This window comes from Aplidium turbinatum, chromosome 17, assembly GCF_918807975.1.
Source record: "Aplidium turbinatum chromosome 17, kaAplTurb1.1, whole genome shotgun sequence".
NCBI classification, from domain to species: Eukaryota; Metazoa; Chordata; class Ascidiacea; order Aplousobranchia; family Polyclinidae; genus Aplidium; species Aplidium turbinatum.
The window spans coordinates 7075842-7095751 of record NC_137488.1 but is presented as its reverse complement, the minus strand read 5'-3'; the positions used below and the strand labels follow the sequence as shown (position 1 = coordinate 7095751).

Below are 19910 nucleotides of genomic sequence, written 5' to 3'. Positions count from 1 at the left end.
TGCTCTTATTGGTGGTGTAGGCCTCGTGCAATGATAACCTTATTATCTTATCTCCAATACGTGAGACTTAAATGACATTTATTCTACTCGTTTTAGGGAAGCGCAGGATCTGATGAAGGAAATGAAAGAAAAAGCTCTTGCTTTTAATAAAGTATACCAAAGACAGTGCCATGGCAGAGGTGAATATTCCATACACATAATACTTGTGTGAAATGGAAAGTTTGATTTTAAATACCGAGAGTTTATGTGTGATTGAAAAGTTTTTCTACGTAGTAGTTGATCACCATTTGTAGTAAGTCCGCTACTTGGTGTTTGCATCTTGTATGCGGGTCTATGAATTGCATTGTAAATGTAAGGATATGGCAAGTTTTATTGTGAATCTGACAGAGTTGAAATTATGTAAACATGACTTGATTTTATGAAGTACACGTTGTAATACACGATACACACCATTATAATGTCAATTTGCTTCAGATGAACGTTAAAGTTAAATCATTTTTAAATTGTTCCATCCAATTATGTCGTGACAGAACTCCCAGTGTGGATGTACGGTATAACTGCCGCCACAGTCAAGTTTCTCATGATATCCCTTGCCAGTATTGTTTTGTTGGGACTCTCTTATATTTTGTACAAATTGATGACACTCTATCCAAGAGGCAAGAAAGGAGACCTCATTGAACCTAAACCCGTGGAAAACATATCTCATAAAACAGATTTTGACTCACCGTACCAAGCTGGAGAAGGAGACGGGTTTGCTACTAGTGACACCGATATGTCATATTCTTTTTACTAAAGTTTGGCAGTGAAAGATTTGTTTTAGGAAGCGATTGGCTGTAATGCATTTTCTTCACAAAATAACGATAAAAGCGATCAAAGCACGTTTGTTGACTTTCATTTACATAGAGTAATTTTATTGCTGTAAGAAGTTTCTACTAATCTCGTAGTTTTGGGTCTTGAACTGTGTATCTACAATTCTATATGTTGCAATAGCTTGGAATGAAATGTGCTGTTCTGCATATATAATATTGTAGAAAGTATGTAGCCCAAGCTAAACTACTGTGTACTATTTACCTTCTTTGTTGACAACAATTAGAGTCAACAGCAGTAGAGAATCGTCAACGTATTTCAGTCAAACTTTGCTTAGTTTTTGTTTAACAACTCAAGCCTTCAGCTTCATGATAATTACTTTGTGTAATCACCAAACTATTCAATGAGTAAACAAGATCTTTTCATAGTTTCAACATAATGCATGATCATTTTTGTTATAACGTACTATAGTGCTGGGAGCGTCAGTTTATAAACGTTGTCGTTCTTTTGTATGCAAATCTCCCTGCAGACTCTACAAAGCTGAATTGTTTGTCCAAGTATGCTTCATGTTTTTCTTTTGTAATACCTTATGTTTTTCATTGAAAAATCACTTTTCTTTTCCTTGTTGCACTGATGTTGATAACTTGTTTGATTTGATACAGTTTTATTTAATATATTATATGTTTGAACCATAAATAAAAAATACATTGAATTGCATAATACGTGACATTGCAACCATAGTAGCCTAACAGCAATTTAGTAAAACTATGTGAGCATAAAACCATCCTCCGTTTTCAAAGCCCTTCACCACACAGCATGAAATGAAAATCATTGAAGTACTGAAGCCGTAGTCGGCAGTGCCACCATGGGTGGAGCGGAGGTATGCAGCAGCATCTCACAGAGCGTAGTCAGCCTCATTGGCTTCCTGATCATCACTCTCTCGATTGAGCTCCTCCTTGAAACTGATGTGGGGGACACTGGGATGCTTTGGCATCTTCCCTTTGCCCATCCATGGGTAATTAGTCATGAGTCGGAACAAAATGTAGGACAGCACCAGCACTACAATCGCTGCAACAGTGAGCATGATAAACTTCACTGCAGCAGCGGTCACTCCATACATCCACAATGGAATATCTGTTCAAAAAGATATGCAGGGATTTTATGTGACGTATAAGCTATGACAGCAACAAGTATAACTGAAGTGCACTGACCTCTTCCATTGCATTCCCTTTGGTAGAACTTGTTGAGCAGCAGCGCACGATCTTTAATCAGAATCATTTGTTCTCTGGCATGTCTAGCAAGTTAAAAGTGATAATTACACCAAAGTTGCTCTGCATGTCAAGCATGCTAAAATTTTCGTACCGTACCAAAACTTAGCTGAAACTTCGTTAATTTTTAACCTTTAATTGAAAAGTTTACACCTTTTCGCTTCAAACTCTCTTTTTGATTGGCTTCATTTTAGTACAATTTGTTTAAGAAAGTAATCATTTTTGATAGTCATATTATAGCACTTCGATAGTTCAGTTGAAAAACATTCGGATTTACTCACGAAGGAAACACCAATATCAAACAATAAATGATTTAGTTATTCGTGGGTGTAGATTAACCAGCTTTCAGGACAGCGACATTTTAGCAAACAAGCAAAAACTCTACTAGCCTATATCAATAATTCTGGCCTGTTTCCAAACCTATTGCCTACTTCCAAAGAGGCTGTTTCAGTCTAATAAAGTTTCTGCACAATCAACGATTACATACTTGTAATTATAATTTCCCCAGGCCTCGTCGAACTCCACGGAAGTAAGGCCACCAGGAAAGCGTAGACCCTTTCTCTTACAGCCAACGTCGTACAGCCAAAGCGAATTAAGGCACCGCCTTGACAGAGGGGGATAAAAATCGGTGCAATTTGGGTTGATTTCTGAAGATAAGCAAAGACTGCTGAGAGTTCCCAGCAATTGATACGGCACTAAACCACGTTTGCTGTAAAACCGGGAGTCTCCGTATAAAACTAATAGAAATTTATTTTGGCTACAGATTTTAGGTGTTGGAAAGCCATGGACAGAGAAAAACACTAAAATGGGTTTATGTTTATCAAAAGTCAAGTCAAAGTTTATAAATTTTTTCATGTCGTATATAGGCTAGGCTACAAAAGTGTAGGGATTATAAAGAAATATTGTAAATCAGCTAAAATCCTTTCCCCAACTTGAGGCGGCCTTACCTGTTCCGTAGCATTCAATCTGAGCTCTTCGGTTAGGTGATAACGCTTCAACTCGCAATTCGGTCATAGTTTGGTTGGCTTGTCTGATAAAATAGTGGACTAAATAAGTAGGTAACAATAGACTAAATAAGGTAATCACATGACCAATTGACCATGCTTTGTCTGCTGAGTTTTAATGCCTGTTCAAATATTCCATTTCCCCGCTGCTTTTCACCCCTTTATATTGACTATGAAAATTTTTCTCCATGGCGTCAGTTTATATTAGATAGCAATCCCTTAGGCAAGTTTACAACTTGGTAAATAGCCTATATTCATTAAATGCACTTTTACACCTACTTAAGGTTCTTTTTCCCCCATTTATTTCGTAGTTGGATTGCATTGAGTCTGCCTGGGTAGCCAGTTCCGTGCTCGCTACAACCAGCTTGGTTCTCCCAAATGTCAGCAAGGCATTCTCTCGGCAAAGGAGCATAAGTTGTCAGACACACTGTGAAAGAAAAGTTACCGAGTTAATCAAGCAGGGGCCGATCTTATTCACGCAGACATGTCTCTGGCAAAGTGAAGCTCATTAGTCAATTCACTTAGATTACAAATTCGTTGATTATGATCATAACCATTGGCTTGACCAACAGCGAAATGTAACCGTACCGAAGTCTTGTATAGACAATAGAACGTTTGTGTCATGAACATGAGCCAAGTAAGAAAAAAAGGTTAGAACCACTGAGTGAAACGGTAGCTTAGCCTGCTGAGTGCACTCGATAGCTGTGTAGGTTGTTTGTGAACGATGAAAGATATCCGAAGACTCAAAAACTCCTTGTTCAAAAATTGGGCACTTACATGACAGATTACACTATTTGTACCACATCACCAAATATTTATGTGCATAGAATTTAGGAAGATGGTGCATTGCATAGCCGTAACTTGGTTGGCCTTCACTATTTGTTGAAAGCTGTCGATTTTAGACTTGGTCATACAACTCAATTTAGTTTTTCATTGCTGGCACAGACATGCAGAAAGCGACAAAGTAAACACATGAATTCGGTACCAAACAAAAGGAATAAATGTTGTACAATGTGCAATTGTGCATACGTTTGCGAGCAATAATCAAAATATCATTAACCGATATTTCTAAACATACTGATACGACGTACATGTAGGTCCGAATGGTCCCAATTCATCATCAATTTCATCGCTAAGTTCTCGCATGTGATCGATCAGTTCCCTGGAAGAAAGCAAACAAAACAGATGAAGTGGCAAAGTCTAAAACTTAGTGTTATTTCTTACAGCAAAACCATTATATTTGTTAAAATACTGAATACTGCACTTGCTTGAGATTCATTGCATTTAAAGTCCTATTCCTAGCTGGTGTGAGCGTTCCTGGAAACTGTGATAGACCTACAAGCTTCCTAACGCTGTCCAAGCATAGAACAGGATGCGGGCCTTCGAATATCTTGCATCCATTCGGAAATCCTAAACACAAATTTCTTGCAAAAGGCACAGAATACCCACCAAAGTATTAGAAATTGCATAAACTAATTACAGAGACAAGTTGCATAACTAAGCGAAGTTGCAACGCACATATAATCTTTAAATTTTAATTCCTACCTTTTTTTTGTTTGTTTAATTTTTGTATTGTTTTTGAAAAAGACAGTCACGCTTGATCAACATGTGACTTCAAGAATGGCAAGAGCAAGCAGCGCTGGTTCGGTTCTCGGGGAATGCGCTTGAGCAACGCATTTTAAAAGCTGCTCTCTATTCACCGGTACCTAGCGGATAAAATACATTTACAGACAACAAACAGAAACTTAAATTTGTCAATTTTGATGACCAGGCCTGCGTCAGTGATTCAAAGCCTCTACAAATATGCGAAACTGTCAGGATTAAGCTCAAAGAAGCGTTCGCAGTCTGAGGATATAGATTCTCACAATTAACCAACGCGACATGGTGAACATGGTTTTTCATGTTCATACAATAGGCCTACAAACCTTGGTATAATTGATTTTGATATAGACAACTTATTTTTCTTTGCGAGATTATGACAGTGAAAATTACAACGGAAGTTTTTAGGGTTTTTACTAAAAAGGCATTTAAATGTTAAGGACAAAAGCTCTACTCACTAAAACCGTAGCAATCTAACTGCGCTTGAACATCGAGTTGGTTGGATATGTTCTTCGTTTCTTTCATATGCTCCTCTACTTCTCTAAATAATTAAAATCTCCTACTAGCTTATTGCTTGGTGGATTTAGCTAAGTATTTTGCTTCAACCTCTGGCTACTATTTGTATTGATGCTTTCAATAACATACTGTAAGTTACAATGTGATGAATTGCTATGGTTGACATGTTAAAGACTTGTTGGTTATGGCAAAATTATTATTTTCCACTTTTTTATTTTAACTTGGCTCTGTGATTATGATTGCATGGACCATTATACAATGTACACAATCACATGTAAAAAATGCAGCACTTAACGTTCAGTCAACATTGGAATGCTGTCAATAATCAAAAATTTTGTTGAGCTTTTTTTATAGAGGGCACTGCTTTACCAACTTATTACTACTTGGACTTATATAGTGTCATACGAAACAACAACAAAACCTTAAGCCACAAATGCTGAAACACTTACACTCGATTCAATCCATTCAACATTCGAAGTTCAAAGTCAGTCTGGTTCATAGGATAGTCGTATCCTTCCTCTAAACAGCCAACGTACTCCCATATGGTACCGAGGCAGACGAAGCTATGCGGTCCTTCGTATGTCCGGCACCCATTTAGAAATGCTGGAACCAAGCGTCAAGAAAATTGAAAGTAAGTTTGAAAACAAATAATAAGATAATGTTTGGTAACAACAGGTGGTAGACAGATTAAAATTATTATCTTCGCCCAATCTAGATAAAAGCAATAAGTAATTACATTCTGTTAGGATTGTAGTAGGCCTATATTCATCAATCACTCGCCAGTTTATAACCAGTTTAACTAAAGGAGGAAGAATTGAAGAGTTTTTCAAATTGTAAGAAACTTTATCGCTTTATGTATCAAGTTTTAAACTATGCTGAATGTTGAAAAAACTTTAATATTTTTTGTGAGGGGTCTCATTTTTCGCTCACCAACACCATAGCAGCTCAACTGCGCCTCGACGTTCCCACCTTCCGCCTCGCGCCTGAAGCTTTCGATGTATCTTTGAACACGACTGTTTGAACAGAGCAGCGTTAGTAGGAGGTATGGGACACAAGCCAAAACGTGCGCGTGGAAGAATAAACTGTCAGTTTAAATGGAACAACCCAATTTAGAAATACTCGTGCACCTTAGCATTATTTAAAATTGGAACACCATCCCAGACAACAAAATCTGTCATGTTTACATTGATTCAACGTCTGCAGACGTTGAATCAATGTAAAAATGACGGATTTTGCTGTCTGGAACTGTACTAGAAAAGACGCTCCCAGTTCATGTGTCATCACAGTTCAGCTACGTTGTTATCTCACCCCAGATGCAGAGTTTTCCATAAATTATAATCAGGAGATGATTTATTTTCTGGGTAGTCGTAACCTTGTTCCACGCAACCCACTGTATCCCAGATAGCGAGGATGCAGTCTTGGGGGAGTGGAGGTTCGTATACTTTGCAAACAGCAGGGAAATCTAAACGACAAAGATAAACTTCAGCCTGCATAAACTGATACTGAAACAACGCTGTCGTTTGATGAAGCTGCTTGAAAATAAAAAGATCAATTCGTTTTCAAAAATAAGAGATATTTCAAAGCGAAAAAGCATCATACGTGATAGCTTAGTCTTAACTAGTGCAAGAAATAAGTCTTGCCAGTGTGCAAATGTTCACGTAAAACAAACCCTAAACCACAAGTACAGTACATACAAATAAATCTCGCAAGTTGATCTTTACTAAATGGTCATTGATCGATTGACATTACATAACTTGAACGTTTTATTGAAGCATACAATATAGTTCAGTACAATCAGCCTACTCCGTGCCATCGTAAGCACATATTCCTTTGACTCGATGACTGCAATGGCGTTTTGCTGTTCCTGTATGTTGTCTAATTTTAATTCTTGTGGTTTTGTTTTCTATCATAAGGACTGTACTTGTAAGATTTATAAAACAGACGAAATAAAGCGTTTTCTCTCAGCCACACTCGGTCGTTATATAACAGTACGTTAACTTTTAAACCAACTATTGTTTGGCCTCACGTTTCCCAAAGCATAGCGTTTGATCGTCTTTATTGCCCTCCAAACCTGACTCCAAGACTTTCAACATTATGAAGTAGACTTTCCTGTCAAACATAGCCATGACACGTTAGTTTCACTAGACAAAACGACTTTGTGTTATCAATGAAAAGCACTGTTTCAAGCACTGTGCTACCAATGACGACGGTTCTGCCAAAACTTCAGTGTTACTATTTTTAAAACGAGCAATGCAGCCTGAAGCGGTATTCAACGTTCAGACTCAGATAAGTCATCTTCATAAGCTCGACTGAAACTTTTACCAGACTTGCAAGCAAGGCCTACTATTGTTTTCACATCGTCCTGGAGATCGGAGCAAAGCAGGAAAAACTTTACCTTCATTGCGCATAGGGGATCTATTTCAACTTCAGTTTTCGGGCTACTTAAGCGGCATTGCTACAGTTGCTACACCTTAACCTGCTAACTTCCTTTTTGCTGTTTTACATTCCTCATTGAGACGCTGTAAACTTTCTCGTTTTTGAAGTGCTCCCAGACAGCAAAATCTATATTATAAGTGCTCCCATACATGGATTCAACGTCTGCAGACGTTGAATCAATGTAAAAATGATGAACTTAGTTGTTTGGGTTCTATTCTTAGTATTCTTTTTATTTATTCAAATCATCCCGCATGGGATCTTTTACCTGATGTTGTAATTTTTGTATAATTGTCTTCTTCTGTATCCGGTTAGTTTGGGCGGATAGCCGGAACCGGTTCGTTTACAACCGACACTGACCCACACAGAAGCCATACATCTGGTTGTGAGGGTACCATTGAACTGCGTACAATTGTCAGGAAATACTGAAAACAAAACAAAGGTAGTGGAATTTGATGATAGTTGTATTACCATTCAAGATAAAAACATTAACACTCCAGCTCTAACTTACACATCGTTGTTCGAAGTGCCTTTACAGTTGTTCTGAAGTGTTGAGAAGCACATAGAACAGAAAATTTTATGAAGATAATATTGGCAGCCTGTTGTCAACACGACCCCTAGTTGTATGAAGATCATTCAACTTGAAATTATTTACAGTGAAAATGCCACATTGACTAATAGAGTACAACTGATAGTCAATTAGATAATAATATGTGAATTACTTCCGTAGCAATCAAGCAATCCAAGAGGGTCTCGGTCATCTGCGTCTGCATGAATTTTCTTCATAGCGGCATTTACTTCACTAAACACAAGTGATAATGTTACTTTGATGTTTATTTTCTTTCATGTCGTAATTGTGCTAAATCCTTCATATAAAAAGTAATTGCTGTTTTGATAAACCATAGAACTCAACCGTTTTTCAACCCTTTGTACGTCCCGTTTCGTTGAAGTGGATTTATAGAATAAGTATAAAAGATTTTTTTACTCAATCAACGGTATTGAATAGGCTAGACCTTTCAGCTTTGAAAAACTTTGCAATTTCCACTTAATTGCAGTGAAAGCTGTTGGAAAGGGAAAGTGAATGCATTATTTCTTCAACATTTTACGTAAATAAACACGCAAGAAATGTGGCGACAAAAGCGATGCCAATGATGCCTTCCAGTAGTAACTGTCGTCTAGACATCTGCACATCTCTCTTTGGTATAATTCAGCTACCCATATTACAAATATGAAAGTGCTGTTGTTTCAACAAGTAACTATCTTAATAGTAAAAAGTGAGGCTGTTCACGAGGCATTTACTTTTATAACGATACTGTCTTTTGGTGTCAACTAAACTAAACTATCACAAGATGTTTCGGGTGATAATCTGCGTTTTAATAAAATTCAATGTTAAAATATAAAACTTTTTGACAGGGTTACCACACGACGAGTCACAAAGGATACTCACAACAAGTTAATATTCCATATATCTGCTCTGTCGCGAGGAGAAAGTTTGTCAGGCGCTACTATGCCTTGAAGATGGCAGCCCACACCGAGCCAAATTGCCATCAGACATTCAATTGTTAACGGAGGGTTGAACGCAGGACACTCGCGTGACAACACTGCACAAATAAAAAAGTCCACATTTCAAAATTGAAGGCTAAGAATTAGAATTACAGTAAGTCATTTATGAATTCGTTTAACTTACGGGACAACACTGGTTGAAAATAACCGACTGCAGGTTTGACTTTATCCTCGTACTGAGAATGCCTCTTTGACAGTTTTGCATACTTGCATAGACTTTGAATCGCTCGCGCAAGTTTGGCGACTGAAATTGACATGGTGCGTTGTTGCCTGTTAATTTATTCTATCTACTAGGTGCTGCTGAATGGAAAGTTGTGCTTGAACTGATTGCGGCAACGCAGCACTCGCAAACTCAGCATCGAGTCTGGTGCACAAAACTTTTAAACATTTTATTTTTTTTCAAATTTCATTTCTAGAATCTAAATCATGTATTTTAGTTTTCAGTTTTTACCAAGCCATTTAATAAATGAAAAGTGTGATTTTAAACGAAGCAGTTGAAAAACTTACTAAAAGTCAAAACATTCAGGCATGGGGACTAAATTATATAAATTTTCTTTTTCAGAAGTAATTAAAACATTTAAAAATATATTACGTATTCCGAAGCAATCCCATTGGGCTTGTAAACGTCTGGCCTTATAATCTTTAGCAGCGACGTAGCTTTGATTCATGTAGGTCAACACTTGTCTGAAAGAAATGTTTTAGTTTTATTTTTCTTCGTCTAGCAGCAAAAACTTTATTTTCGCATGTATTGCTTACCTGTGAAAGTTGCTGATTTAAAAAGGCAACTCAGGCTGGCTGGGATGATCGATTTTAAGAAAATAATTGTCAGTTAAAGACCATAGCAATCATGAGTAACTGTTGGCAGTTCATTCTATTTCTCCTATACCAGTGGTTCTTAACCTTTTGCCTTATCGGCACCACCTTGAAATTACCAACCAGCTCTCGCACCCCTTCCTAGGATTGGCTGAAAAGTAATAGACGCCTACTAGTTTGAAATTTTTGTTGAAACATGGTAAAACAACTTTGCTTCTTAAGTTATATTATAACAAACCTTGATAATTCAGTATCCCCGCACCCCCTAGGCACAGGTTTCGCACCTATTAGTGGAGCGTGCAGCCCTGGTTAAAGACCCCTGTCCTATACCGATTTATCAACATTCTTAACTTTTGCTAAAACAAATATCCATCGAGGCGACACAGCAAATTAGAACTCTTCCTGTTAAACACGAAATTGATAATATTGACCAGTCATCTGTGCGTCACCTGAGGTTGTTGCTCTTGAGGTCGGTTACAAGTGTAGTTGTCAAGTTGCGTGGCGCTCTGTGGCCATGAACGGAACAACCCACAGCCTCCCACGCACCTTCCAGACATTCAATCGAGTGGTCTCGAAAGAACGTGAAGCAGTGCTCGGGAAACACTGGAAGATAAAATGAAGATTAACCGCGCATACAGAGCAATGGAGTGTGTTTCATAATGTTTGCCCCGACGAACATAATGAAGATCTTTTTATTATATATTGAATAATGATGAAGATCTTTTTATCTTATCCAGATCAATGCCTGGTAAATTAGGATCAGCTAGCCGGAAAGACAAGGAAGCCAATCTTTGAGTTTGTCATTAAGGGCATTGACAAAATACAAACGCATGCTCTCTGTGGAAACAAAACTTCCGGCCGTTTAAACATCAGTAAGATGCTTTGATCAACCTCACACAGTTGACATGAGACAGATGAATGGATGAGATAGATGACAAGGTTGTGGTTGCAGTGACGTAGCTGAAAACTTAGGGGGGGGGGAAGCAACTTGGGGAGGCAAACGTTATTCAACATGAATTATAATAGTATTAGAATGTTGTAATAGTATTAAAACATATGATTTGGGGGGAGAGAAAGATAAATGTTGGGGCTCCCCCAAACCTCCCGTGGCTACGTCCCCCAGTGGTCGTTAAGCATGCTGTTCTCACCTAAACCATAACATTGCATTTCTTTACGTTGATTTTCCTTCAATGCGCCTCGTTGAAGACCCAATGCGATATCGTTCACTTCTCTGTAACAAACTTTAAGCTTACAACACAAAATGCAAAGTTACGTAATTATTACGTTTGCTCAATCAACGTTACCTCAATAAAATAAGAAACTTTATTACCAAGTTCACTGTCAATGCCACCAAACAACTAAAAATTCTGTGATTAAGTAAAATAGTCTTGACAGTAAATCAAAGGCGACGAAGCGCCCCTCAACAGAGGCACCATTCAACTCAGATGGTTACAGATAGAGGTGTGCTTTTCACCACACTGTTGGAAGCACTGTTACTTTTGCATTGTATACGGTTACCACCGAACAATAATAGTTTGCTGCTGTTCAACTCAGGTTCCTCCATTTCGAAGTAGCCGTAGCCTACATTGAATACGTTTACAACAAAGTTGACAGTTAACAGTGATGATGCGGTGCATGTTGTCAGTACTAATATGGAGACGGAATAACTGAAAGTCAACGAAGACAACTTCCACCCTCGCACCACAAGTAAATAGGCAAGTTTTCCAGACAGCAAATCAACCGTTTTTCACATTGATTTAACGTCAGCGGTTGAATGTAGAAAACGGTGATTTGCTGTTTGAGAGGATACATACAAGTAGATGAGGGAATGGACAATAGAAAAATGCATTCACTTTTGATTCTTATCGTTCCAGAGCGAAGCAAGCAAAGTTTTGTTTGCCGTGCCAGGGTAGAGAGTGCCGGCTTCAATGCAGTGTCTTTTGAATATGTCGGAGAGGCACGGAACCGAAAGAATGGGGTGGTATTTTCGGCAAAACCTAGTAAATACTGAAACAAAAAGATCAACATGTGCAAACTATGATGTGTAATATGTATGGCATTACTAAACATTTTCACAAAAAAAACATAAAAAAACTAAATAACCAAAGCAAAGATTGTGATCTTACATTCGGTTTCAAAATAGTTTGGCTAGAAAACATCTACACATATGTGGATTATGCAAGCTGACTTAGATACTACTTTAAATGATGATGTTGATGACTTGATGATTTTAACATTTTTAACTGCAGCACATACCACAACTTATCATATGTGTGCGTAGCTCATGCAAAATGAGATAGACTGGCGATACTTGACTCAAAAACTTCTGATTTGTATCTTTCCAAGTTATGACATTGATTTCAATGCAGTTGCTTTATTTTCAGAACATGTTTATCTTTTTGTATATTTGTCCAGCAAATAGGCCTATAATCATTTTAATACCACCACGTTGAACAAAACATAAACGATCTTACCAACACCATAGCAACTAAGCTGGGCTGCTTTACTCCCAGCTAAGGCACGATCGCTGTAGTTCTTCATCATTGCGTAGATTTCACTGCAGATACAAAATTGTTTGAACACACACAAGGGTAGTTTTATTGTAGGTATTTCCCACTGCTGCCAAGTTAAGTAACGTGAACAATCTCACACCAGTTGTCTCAGCAGAAGGCCTAACTCGTCACCTTAAGATCCCACTGAGACAGCAAATTAATCGTTTTTTACATTGATTTAACGTCTGCAAACCTTGAATCAATGAAAAAACGAATGATTTGCTGTCTGGGTTGTTGGTAGATTGTCAACAAAAAACGTATACTGTATACGTATTTGACAAAAATGGTGAAGTTGATTTGATACCCCTTGTTTTTGGATAACATTTTTAATTTTTCACTAATAATAACACAACCATGAAACAATAAATTTTTTATCAACTGACTGCAAATCCATAGCGTTGAGAGAAGCATTTTGCATCGCAGTGAGATTCTGTGGGAATCGATGGCCTTCCCTCACGCAGCCAGCTGAGAACCATATGCCTTCCACGCATTCCAAGGTGTGGCGGCCTCTGAAGTATTTGCAGTGCGGTGGAAAGACTGAAACCATTGATGAAACTTGTTTTAGAAGACACAAATAGAATGAGGAGGTTATCACTGTACAAACTTTATTTTTTAAGATTATATAATAATATATCAGCAACAGTAATCCTGGAGAATAATTAAAGCAGTCCTGGTGTGTGACTTGAAAAAATTCTGGTCACAGGTGAACTTTATCGATCAAGGAAGTAGCCACTTGTGAACAAACGTTAGCAAAAAGCCATGCACAATCCGTTTCGACCTAGTTAGGGTTCATCAGAATTTGGTAGCCGGTTTTAAGGGAAAGCAAGCAAGCAAGCAAAGACCCTGTAAAAGCAAACTAGTGCTTACGGAAACACTGTTTTCCATCAAGCCGTTGACAGAATGGTTTTATTAAAACAATGAAACGAGAGAAAAGAAAAATTTTTGCATTCAAGCGAAAAGAGCGGAAAAGTTACGGGTGGCTATGCCGTCATATCAAAATAAGTGCAATAACATGAGGTATATTGTGTATGAACTATCACACAATCTGTCTTGAAGAAAGACGCAATAAAGCAGTAGACTCACTCGGTCCAAAGCATTGCAATATCTCATCGTTGTTGGAGCGTTCAGCAGCTATATTGAGCTTTTCCATGTAGTTCATCACCGCCCTAATTCACGAAAACAATGGTAGAAACGTCAGGTCAATGAAAATGGATGGAAAAGAACAATGAGAGAGTGCGAAATCGGCCGAAGACACCTGATTTCAAACACAGGTGAAAATTAAATTTTTTTACCACAAATTGTTACTTAATGAGATGATAAACCAACCAAAAGCTTAAATGACCATAATTGCACTGTGTCCTATAACCCAAGCAAAGCCGAATTTGTTTACAAGCATCAAAAACAAGAAGTCTAGGGTAACAACATAAACAGACATAATAAAGATGCAAGCTTTTGGGAAACACTGGTTATGTGGAACAACGTATAATGTCCGATACCACTTAAAAAATAGCTACCTCTAGACATTAAACAAGCCCAATACCTAATACTTGAATGACTTAATCTGTCAAAGAGAGTTCTGGTCATATTCTTTGGGTGATAATACCCGCTCTCTATGCAACCCGAGTCTTCCCATATAGTCTCAAGGCATTCTAGGTTGTGTGGTCCTCTGTAGTATTCACAGCCGTCTGGATAAACTATAGACAGTCGCAAAGATTAATGTCATGATCAAACATATGTGGTTCATGTTCCAGATAGATCTATATGGTTCTATGCTGCATCGTAAGTAGGCTACAGAAATTAAAGTGTCATAGCTTTCCCACTGAAAATGAACAATCTCATAACACTAGATAACTTTGTTTTAAATTCGGAAGTGATAAATTGGAATATCGTTAGCTAGCAACAAGCAATTAAAAATGCTCTAAAACCAAGTAACTCTATGGGTAAGCTTTTGAAATAGCAAAGTCCAGCATACATACTATGGAGAACAGGTATACTACATGACTATGCTGTGACATGTATCGCATTGTGATATCACATTATTGCCATGTTGGAGAAAAATCTTATAGTTTTCAGACTTTGTGAACACAATTGAAATAGACGCAAACATTGAAATGAATGAAGATGGACATACGCATCCCATAGCACTCCAGTCGGGCCCGATCTGAACCAAACGTACGGGACTCAGTTGCTTGCATGTAATTCACAATCGCGCTGAAAGAAGATTAAAGTGGTTGGTTACATGAGAAACCAGTCATGTTAATCTGACTCTGGAGAGTTGATAGTGTGGCGTGGACTCTTTGATTGTTGTGAAAGTTAATTTTATGGATTTTCATGCATAAAACTTCTGTAATTTGAATGTCGTTCGTTTACAGAAAAAGCAACGTGTTCTAGATTTTTAACACAATATAAATCAGTTCTACAATAATTAGTTAATTATGTATTGGTAAGCTCTTCCTCTAGTCTTCAAAATATTTGGCTGCAAATTCTAGATTAATCTTTTTCTAACTAAACAATCATGTTACCAACATCTGGAATGAAAAAGCTTGTCATGTTAGCTAACGCTTGGCTCGCATTTTCAAGGGACTTTGAATGAGAGTTTCCAAAACGATGAAGAAAGAAAAAGGAAAAGTGCGCACATCGGCGAAATGCTTACGACAAACTTGCAGTACTCATTCCCAGCAGAGTTCTTCTCTTCTGTCCAGTTAGATTCCGTGGATTGTCGAAACCTTCCTCTGTGCAGCCTGCCTGCTTCCACAAGCCAACAAAGCATGCAAAACTGTGCGGTCCGTAATAATGCAAACAGTCGAGTGGAAACACTGAAAACAAATGCAGAAAGTAAGTTTCCTTTGTAAAACATTTACAAATGTAAGGGGGAATCATCAACGCTTTCAACTACATTCCTTTTTAGGAGCTGGGTGCAATATCATGATTTATGCTGCACTGTGGTGATTCTATACAAGAATATGGTTGTGGCGAGCTTAAATTTTTTCATAGGAAACTTATCGTTGTGTTCAATGGTACAAATTTTGACCTTTCACAAAAAAGTTTGATGACCTCTGACCTAATAGATAGTATTCTTATAGTATCCACTGCATGACGTTCCAGCCAGGCGTGCCCAAAGTTTTATAGTCACACGCCGCATTTCGCTTTTCGCGAGTTTTTACGGCGATATTAAAACCTTCCCTTATTTTTTCCTTGAAATCGGGCCTAAGCTTTAATATTGTATATTCTAAGACCCAGACGGGGCCGCAGATAGTGTTTCCGCGAGCTGCATGCAGCCCGCACTTTGGGCACTAGAATCTAGTGAGTTGAAATTGATGTTATTTGCATAAGAAGCGACCAACCCATTCCGAAGCAAGCAAGCTGCGCTTTACGATCCAACACATGAGCTCGCTGGCTGGTCCTGTTTGTCCGAGTGATTAGTTGTCTGAAAAATAATTGACACCCTGTTTGAACAACGTGACGCATTTCATCATTTATGACGGAAACAAATGACACTTTGTTCATTCCTTTGTAATATTGAGATTTCTTGAAATGATTAAGCGCATGTACAAAGGAACAGGTGAAGAATGATGCAGACAAAGTCGGACTGAAGAAAGACGATGCGATGGACAGAACGAGATGGAGAATAGGAGTGAAGGAAAGGAAAGAGCCGACCACTCCCACTAGTGGGGAAACAAACCGAATTTGGATGATGATGATGACACACATAAAGTAATGGCAGTCACCTTAAGGTTAAGGCTCTCAAACGCTTCTTATCATCCTCAGTGTAGTTGCTCGGGTGGCCCCACCCTTCTTTGATGCACCCTGCGTCATTCCACACGCTCAAGAAACAATCCATAGTGAAATTTCCCTTAAACTGCTCGCATCCTCTCGGAAATTCTGCATGGAAGTAAGTAGTCATCTCAGAAAGTTATTATCTTAGATAAGACGGTACAGAAAAATTGCGTAATACGACGATGCTTGTGCGTATTCACACATTGCACAGTAGGCCTATATTTGTTTTAAAGCTTTTTCTCATTTAGGCCTCCGTCGATAAAAATAAATTATCTAGTCTAGCTGAACCCATTCTTGTCAGGTGTTTATGTTTTCTCACGTGTCATATTTGCAAAAGAAATCAGAACCCTAATGTAAGGCCAAATACGCTAAACCTGTTGTGAATTTTTAGTTCAAGCAATTCAAGATGAAGAACACTTAATCTCTTTTGCTTAACTGCTAATGAAGTTTTGAACTTAGTAATCCTCTGAGAAACATTTAACATCGTCATTATGCACTGTTAGCATAAAATCCCTGTTAAATTGAGAAAAAGTTTTTAAAGAGATGTGTCCAAATCTAAGTTGTCATCTATTTTTTTGACAAAATATCAACAAGCCTCATGACGAATGCGTTTACTTAAAAAAAAATTTTTTTTTTTTGTAAAGTTGGTATTACTCAAGTGAATATTTTCTAGTCCTTAAGCGCTTACGTAGTCCATAGCAATCATACTGAGCCAGCACATCTAAGTCGAGAGCTTTCACCTCGTAGCCTTTCATGAACGACCTTACCATTCTGAGAAAGATAAGATGGTACAATCAATTGTTACAAAATTGATAACCTATTGTTTTAAATTAAGTTCAGTTACCTATACGCGCTATGCTAAGTTTCTGCAGCAGAAAATGGGTATTTTGCAAAAGAAATCGTACTTTTTCATTTGAAATATATTTTATAAACGACATAACTTTGCAAAGGATTCAAGGACACAGAAAGCTGTTGGCCACAATAAAACTCTACTACAGGGGTTCTTAAACTTTTTGAGCCGCGCCCCCCTTTGACGTGCCATCCAAACTTGCGCCCCATCAAACTACAAAATTAGAAAACATTTATGTGTAATGACTACAGGAATTTATATTTAGTTTTCATCAATGTGAGGGATGTAATTGTTTTTCGGAAACCAAAAATTTAATTCGAGGCTTACGTAGCTGATAATGCACACCTCAGATCGGCTTCACAATCAATAAGTTTGTTTCGATGTTTTGTTTTTATGTTCAAAAGTGTAGAAAAGCCACTTTCGCACAGATAAGTGAACGAAAACGGAAGAAGTGTGCGTATCGCCACGCTACCCACTCCCTTGTATATGTGCAAATATTTAACCCAAAAATCAGTTAGTGGCATTGCTTCATAATCGTCTTTTGCAGTGGAGTTACACTTTATTTCCAAGAATTCCTCTTGCAAACCGTCGGGAAAAATGTCCTCGTTAACACGAAAGGGATCTCTTGTCATCTTCCATTCTGGAAGGTCGGTGTCACCCAAGTCTGGGAAATAGCGTTCGAATTCTTGTTTCAAAAGCTGAAGGTGAGCCTCCACCTCAGCCTTAAGCTCACCTTCCAGTTCAAGTTGCTTTTTGTCAAGTGCAGTATCTAGGTTGGGAAATGAAGCTGCATTTCCTATTTGTATTCGGCGGTGCCACAACCCCAGCTTTGCCACAAATGCTTGAATGGAATCATAGCTATTAACCCGGTTAGTATTTCTGCCCTGCAAGAGCAGATTTAAGTTATTGAGGGCCTTGAAAATGTCCACGAGGGATGCCAACTCCAGCTGAAACTTCTCTGATGAAAATGACAGAAGGAGATCTTGCTTCCCATGAGCTTCCAAAAATAGCATCAGTTCATCTCTCATTTCATACACGCGGGCTAACATATTACCTTTCGATAACCAACGAACAGATGTATGGAAGAGGAGAGTCTCATGGTTCGAATCCATATCCTTGCACAGCTTGGCAAACAGTCTCGTATTGACAGCACTGGTTTTGACGAAGTTGACGGCTCGTATGATTACTGTAAGCTTATCTTTCATTGCAGCTGGTAGAGTCCTGGAGGCCAGAGCCTCACGGTGAATTACGCAGTGAGATCCAATGGCATTGGGACTTTTTTGCTTTATTCTGGCAATAAATCCACTTAGTCACATGCGTTTAGTCACATAGTTTGACATCGCTCGCGCCCCCCTCGTGTACCTTTCGCGCCCCCCAAGGGGGGCGCGCCCCCCAGTTTAAGAAACGCTGCTCTACTAGTTGCTTATCCTGGGAGAAGAACTACCGACTATGATGATATTATGTCAAATCACGTCAAATATGTGTGAGATGTAAGAATAAGGGACCAAGCTACCTCAACGTGTATCCGTATGGTAACATGTTGTTTCCTTTCTATTCACGAAATAACATTATGCAAGATCAAACGACTTGGGTTGACTTCCCGGCTGATGCAGTTGAATAAAAAAGTTCAAAGACATCTTATTCAGCAAAATCGAATTGAAAACGTAACCAACCCTGTGCAACCTCATTTTAAGTGCACGTAAAAGTTTGAATTATCTTTGTGAGTGACAAAAACAAACTAATCAGTCTGCCACAAGCAACTAAAGATGTAGTTCACTCTGTGGTGTTCAACTTACACTAATGTCATCGTATTCAGTCGGTCGCTTTCAGCAACGCGAAGATTAGAAGGTGCCTTGTATCCTTCCGCCGCACAACCCACATCAAGCCAAATGCTTTCCAAGCATTTGCGTGCGAATGGACCGATGAAGACGCGGCACAGTTTGGAAAACACTGGAATTCAGAAACAAATGGATGATATAATTTCGAAAAGTTAAAAACACTGTTGAAATGTTAGCGAGAGCATGAAAACTTGTCAGCAATGATGTGAACTATTTTAATATAACAATTTTACAAAAAAATGCGTAAGAGATCTTACAATAATCGCATCACTTATTCGCTTTTCCATGCCAATGCCATTGCCGAACAATAACACGTAAAGACACATGAAACAGATGTGGCACAATTGCACAGATGATTTAGCATCAAAGCGTATTTAAAAAGTGATCTTACGATAACCAAAGCAGTCGAGTTGCGATTTTCGGTGGGCAAGGAGGGCTTTCTTACTCAGCGCTTTCATTTGATCAATTATTTGCCTGGAAATATAAAATAATCCACTATCGTCACACCGAAACACAGTATTTGTTTATGATGTTGAGACTATTATTTTCCCACTGAGCGACAAACGAACGGATTGTTACGACATCAGAAAGCCGTTAGACGTCACTGGCACGTAAATTGGCCTGTTTTGGCCCACACATACACACTGGTACAGCATAAAGCCAATGTGAAAATGCCCTAACGTTGTCATTTGCAGTATCCAGCGTTGACAGCAAGCAATTGAAGATAAAGAATTCCTTGACTTTGTGTCACTACAAATCAATCCAACTATTTTTTTAGCAAGAATAGCCACTTTTTTTTTACTACATTCAGCACTGGAAGACTTGCTACATCTACATGGACTTTCATAAGGCAGCGGTTTTTATCGTTTAAAAACACAGTTCCATTCACC

At 38.3% G+C, this 19910-nt stretch overlaps 2 protein-coding genes across 2 annotated transcripts in view; one reads left to right on the top strand and one right to left on the bottom strand.

Annotated features, from left to right (window-relative positions):
- LOC145786921 (uncharacterized) overlaps nucleotides 1-1538 on the top strand; it is a 39425-nt gene extending 37887 nt beyond the window's left edge. The window contains exons 61-62 of the mRNA XM_082598663.1: nucleotides 97-179; nucleotides 531-1538. Of these exons, the coding sequence (XP_082454789.1) occupies nucleotides 97-179; nucleotides 531-793 (346 nt within the window). The 3' untranslated portion in view covers nucleotides 794-1538. The remainder of the gene's footprint in view (nucleotides 1-96; nucleotides 180-530) is intronic.
- The window catches only part of LOC145786920 (uncharacterized), an 83191-nt gene continuing 64740 nt past the window's right edge, over nucleotides 1460-19910 (bottom strand). The window contains exons 96-123 of the mRNA XM_082598662.1: nucleotides 19412-19494; nucleotides 18979-19132; nucleotides 17021-17103; nucleotides 16284-16437; nucleotides 15900-15982; nucleotides 15209-15371; nucleotides 14687-14766; nucleotides 14096-14249; nucleotides 13639-13721; nucleotides 12939-13092; nucleotides 12478-12560; nucleotides 10453-10606; nucleotides 9783-9874; nucleotides 9075-9228; nucleotides 8350-8429; nucleotides 7896-8052; nucleotides 7221-7303; nucleotides 6503-6656; nucleotides 6125-6207; nucleotides 5644-5797; nucleotides 5137-5219; nucleotides 4348-4489; nucleotides 4171-4241; nucleotides 3359-3506; nucleotides 3023-3105; nucleotides 2563-2722; nucleotides 2019-2101; nucleotides 1460-1941 (exon numbers count right to left, since the gene is read on the bottom strand). Coding sequence (XP_082454788.1) covers nucleotides 1703-1941; nucleotides 2019-2101; nucleotides 2563-2722; nucleotides 3023-3105; nucleotides 3359-3506; nucleotides 4171-4241; nucleotides 4348-4489; nucleotides 5137-5219; nucleotides 5644-5797; nucleotides 6125-6207; nucleotides 6503-6656; nucleotides 7221-7303; nucleotides 7896-8052; nucleotides 8350-8429; nucleotides 9075-9228; nucleotides 9783-9874; nucleotides 10453-10606; nucleotides 12478-12560; nucleotides 12939-13092; nucleotides 13639-13721; nucleotides 14096-14249; nucleotides 14687-14766; nucleotides 15209-15371; nucleotides 15900-15982; nucleotides 16284-16437; nucleotides 17021-17103; nucleotides 18979-19132; nucleotides 19412-19494 — 3394 coding nt within the window. The 3' untranslated portion in view covers nucleotides 1460-1702. The remainder of the gene's footprint in view (nucleotides 1942-2018; nucleotides 2102-2562; nucleotides 2723-3022; nucleotides 3106-3358; nucleotides 3507-4170; nucleotides 4242-4347; nucleotides 4490-5136; nucleotides 5220-5643; nucleotides 5798-6124; nucleotides 6208-6502; nucleotides 6657-7220; nucleotides 7304-7895; nucleotides 8053-8349; nucleotides 8430-9074; nucleotides 9229-9782; nucleotides 9875-10452; nucleotides 10607-12477; nucleotides 12561-12938; nucleotides 13093-13638; nucleotides 13722-14095; nucleotides 14250-14686; nucleotides 14767-15208; nucleotides 15372-15899; nucleotides 15983-16283; nucleotides 16438-17020; nucleotides 17104-18978; nucleotides 19133-19411; nucleotides 19495-19910) is intronic.